Genomic DNA, 4617 nt, shown 5'->3' on the forward strand with positions numbered 1-4617 from the left:
GATACCACATTATCTCACTCGTCTGTCTGTCGTATTTCGTTCATCGTGTTTTGTTGATAAAGGGGAAACCCGAAACGTCCATTTTACCTGTTTTAGTATATTATTACATTCAATTTCAAATTGTTATTTATTTCTTCGGGCTTCGAGCAGCAACCATTACAATACTCGGGTCATGGAATAGCATAAGTTTTAAAACTAGATCCAGTTCCTCATTTAAAATTTTTAAAAAAGTAACCTGAAATTGTTTTTCCCCGTGCATTTTTAGTCCGGTGTAATTTTAATGTGTGCGTTGATTAACTATTGATTGTTTTTTTCTTTTTTTTTCTGTTTTTTTTTCATAGCGTCCTGAGCACCTTTGAGTGGAAGTGTGCGCTTTATAAATGCTTCATTATTATTATTATTATTATTATTATTATTATTATTATTATATTATTATTATTATTATTTATTATTATTATTATTATTATTATTATTTATTATTATTATTATTATTTTTATTATTTATTATTATATTATTATTATTATTATTATTATTATTATTATTATTATTATTATTATTATTATTATTATTATTATTATTATTATTATTATTATTATTATTATTATTATTATTATTATTATTATTATTATTATTATATTATTATTATTATTATTATTATTATATTATTATTATTATTATTATTATTATTATTATTATCATTACTATTTACCTTTCTATGGGCTCCCGCAGTTGTATAAGTATTTTGGGTGGTCGACCTTTATGGATGTACTTGATAAGGTGGGGTGTTAATATTTCCGGTTTTGGCTTGCCAATATTTTGCGGAATTCGCCTCCAGAAACGAAAGTCCCAGAGATCCATCGGAGTTGCGTCCCCTGTTTGGTGTACAAAATCAATTAAGTTGGCATCGCTTTGTTATTTTTTTCTGCTTCCAATAGCCGTAGAGATAATACATTTCACAATATTTTCCATTATAGGTTAATGAATGAACGAAGTAGACGTCATCCAGCTATTTGTTATTGTTTTTAGACCGCCAGCTCAATGATTAGTTCTCTGTATTCCCTCTAAAAGGCTCCATACACGCGCGGTTTTGATCCTGGTTCAGACCCCGATCAGGCAAACCGGGCTGAAAACGCAATGTGTGTGGCCAAATACCTGGCCGATAAACCTAGGGACGGTCCATCGCTCGCAAAGCCTGCCTTGCTTACGATTTTTTTGAGGCGATCGGTGATCGGGGGCGTGGCAGTATAAAAAATTGGACAATTTTTTTCGGATTTTCGCTGTTTTGACGTCAGATTCGTGATCAGCGTCGAATTTACAATAGGTTTGATACCAAGAACTATGTTTTTACTCCAAAAATTGATGAAATTAGAAATAAATTTTAATTAATATTGAGGCTATGTGGCCGACAGAACAGTGCCTCTCTCTGTTTTGTGATGCACAAGTGGTATGACTCTCGCTTTCGGATCGGAAGATTCGGGTTTCGAGACCCGCTCTGAGTGGCGCAGAGTTGAGTCCTTGGAAAAGGCTCTTTACTCCCATTCTCTCACCGTACTCAGGTGTAAAACGAGTACATGGCCGTTCGTTGTCTTTGTTGGGAAATATGTCACATCGCCTGACAGGCGTCATGTCTCGTCTTTCAAGTTTAATATTGCTGTTTCCTTGGGACCCCTTGTAAAGCGCTTTGAGCACGTGGATATTGCGCCAAATAAATGCTGTGTTATTATTTTTTTTTAATAATATTTTTATAAATGTTGCGCAGGAAGAGGTAGATGGCAAAAGTTTCGTTCTTGATCATCGTAAAATTTATAAAGGATTTAATACAAAATAAAAATAGTTTTCATAATTTTCAATGTGATGATATAATAATATGCCAGTTCTTTTTTTTTTTTTTCCTCACCCGTTGACGCGACATGACGGTCGACCTTGACACATACATTTGGGATTGGCAGATGCCAAAAAGCCTTGACTACGGGATGACAGGGGTGGGCATTGTAACCTGGAATTATAATCTACAAAAAACCCCCCCCCCCCCCCCCCAAAAAAAAAAAAAAAGAGCTGTGTGCGTGTGTTTGGTGGTGGTGTGTGTGTGTGTGTGGGGGGGGGGGGGGGGGGGCTGCGAATGCAAGTAGTCCCGAGGAGTACCCGTTTAACCTGCCACGGGAGCACTGTCGATTTGTTTTACAAATAATAATATAATATTAATAATAATAATAATAATAATAATAATAATAATAATAATAATAATAATTATTATTATAATTATTATTATTATTATTATTATTATTATTATTATTATTATTAATTATTATTATTATTATTTATTATTATTATTATTATTATTATTATTATTATTATAGCGATTAATAACAAATCTTTATTGTCCACAAAATGGAAAAATGTCCGTGGTCTACATCGCTTTTAAACTTAAATCGGATTGAAAATGTATTGATGTTATGCGTATTGGAAAAATACTCACGACATCTCCATCGCGGTATAACATATTAACACACAAAATTGCAAACTCGAATGTTCATAGTCTAAATGATATAACTTAGTGATAAGTTAATTATAAAAATGGCTGTCTAAAAGCAATAACAACGGGTTGACACACGTCAAATTCATTCCTTCTATTGATGCTCTGTGTTAAATTAAAATACTCACAAAGTCCGCCAGCCAGAAATATCACTCCAGCCCAAAAATCTACATGGAACCTTGAACTTTATAGTCTGATATATTTTAATGAGAACTAATCATAAAAATGGGTGTCTAAAAACAATAACAATGAGATGAGTGACGTCAATTTGGTTCCTTTTATCAATATCCAAGAACTTAACTCACTCCATCCGCTCTCCTCTCCTCCTTCAATACATATGAATCTATTCTTCATCACTTTTTTGTGCGTCTATGCATGTGGTCTTGTGAAATGACACTCGCATTTGGATCGGACGATACTGGATTCGAGTCCCGCTCTGAGTGGCGCATAATTGAGTCCTTGGAAAAGGCTCTTTACTCGCATTCTCTCACCTTGTTCACTGTTAAAATGAGTACTTCGCTGTTTACAGCGTCGTCTCTGTCGGGAAACAATTGCAATATCGCTTAGCAGTCATGTCTCGTCAAACATGTTTTTATGTTGGCCATAGACCCTTATAAAGTGATTTGAGCACCTTTATTGAATATAGCGGTATATATAGCGCAAGTAAATTTTTCTCTCTTTCTCTTTCTCTCTCTCTCTCTCTCTCTCTCTCTCTCTCTCTCTCTCTCTTATAGCTATTGCTACATATGATGCGAATATTTTGGACGGTTATTGATGCTATGAGTTTAGGTAAAATGCTCACAACATCCACCAGTCGGAAATAACGTACCGTCACACAAAACTACGAGTAACTTTGAACGTTAAAAGTCTGATTGATATAATTTAGTGAGAACTAATTACCAAAATGACTGCCTTAATACAATAACAAAGAGTGGAATGATGTCAATTTCGTTCCTTCAACAGTCTAATTGATATAGTTTAGTGAGAAGTAATCACTATTGTGCGCAAGACGAAAGATAGAATAACAGACAATAACTGGGATCGGTTCTGTCGGCCACATAGCCTCACTATTAATTAAAATTTATTTCTAATTTCACCAATTTTTGGAGTAAACACACAGTTCTTAGTATCAAACCTATTGTAAATTTGACGCTTATCACGAATCCGACGTGAAAACAGAGAAAATCCGAAAAAGATTGTCCACTTTTTTATACTGACACGCCCCCGATCGCCCGATCGCCTCAAAAAAATATCTCCCCGTGTGTGGACAAAAATCATCTGCGATAAAAGCAGGGATCGGGTCACAGCGACGAGGTCATCTGTACCGCGATCAGCGGATGTCAGCGTCTATGGGGGGCTTAACATATTACAAGTGATTAATATCATAATGGAATGTCTTTCTGTTAGTAATATTGATCAGGTGGGCACAGCAGGTGAGTATTTTACTAAAACACATAAACGTATTAGTAAGGTTCAAGACAGAGTGTGTTCACAATTTGAACTTCGTGGATAAACTGAGTGGCATTGCACCACCAATTCTTAGACGACAAGAAGCAAACCAAAGGATGCATGCAAGAATTGACGAAGCCACAGACAACATTCCCATAAAATCAATAATAAAGCAGGCACTTCAACAACAAGACTCAAATCGAGAAGACCGTTCCACCTAACAAAAATGGCAGACTTCAATGCGGAGGAAAACTGGAGAGAACTGTGGAACAGGGAAACACCAAGAGTAGTAAAATCATTAAAGATCCAACCAAAAGAATGCCTGCATTCAATAACGCCAGTAAAATCCTGGACTTCCTGAAATCGCCTCTTAACTGGACATGGCAGAACTGTATCAAATATGTGCTGATGGAAACTTCGAAACAGAAATGTCAGGCAGCTCCAGAGACCAGAGATCCCATCGTCCTCCACTGTCCAGTCACTAAACTTGAAGGGGGCTACGAAACCATCCTTAGGGCAGAGGAAGACTTTAGAAGCGGGTTGACGAAAATAATTTGGAGGTGTAGCCATACGCTACTACTTCTACTACTACTACTACTTACTACTACTACTACTACTACTACTACTACTACAC

At 35.6% G+C, this 4617-nt stretch overlaps 1 protein-coding gene across 1 annotated transcript in view; it reads right to left on the reverse strand.

Annotated features, from left to right (window-relative positions):
* LOC144981120 (carbohydrate sulfotransferase 15-like) overlaps positions 1-4617 on the reverse strand; it is a 108132-nt gene that overhangs the window by 8495 nt on the left and 95020 nt on the right. Inside the window, exon 6 of the mRNA XM_078929267.1 lies at positions 711-873. Coding sequence (XP_078785393.1) covers positions 711-873 — 163 coding nt within the window. The remainder of the gene's footprint in view (positions 1-710; positions 874-4617) is intronic.

Source organism: Berghia stephanieae, chromosome 10, assembly GCF_034508935.2.
Source record: "Berghia stephanieae isolate SIO BIC M18660-M18661 chromosome 10, UCSD_Bste_1.3, whole genome shotgun sequence".
In the NCBI taxonomy this organism is placed as follows: Eukaryota; Metazoa; Mollusca; class Gastropoda; order Nudibranchia; family Aeolidiidae; genus Berghia; species Berghia stephanieae.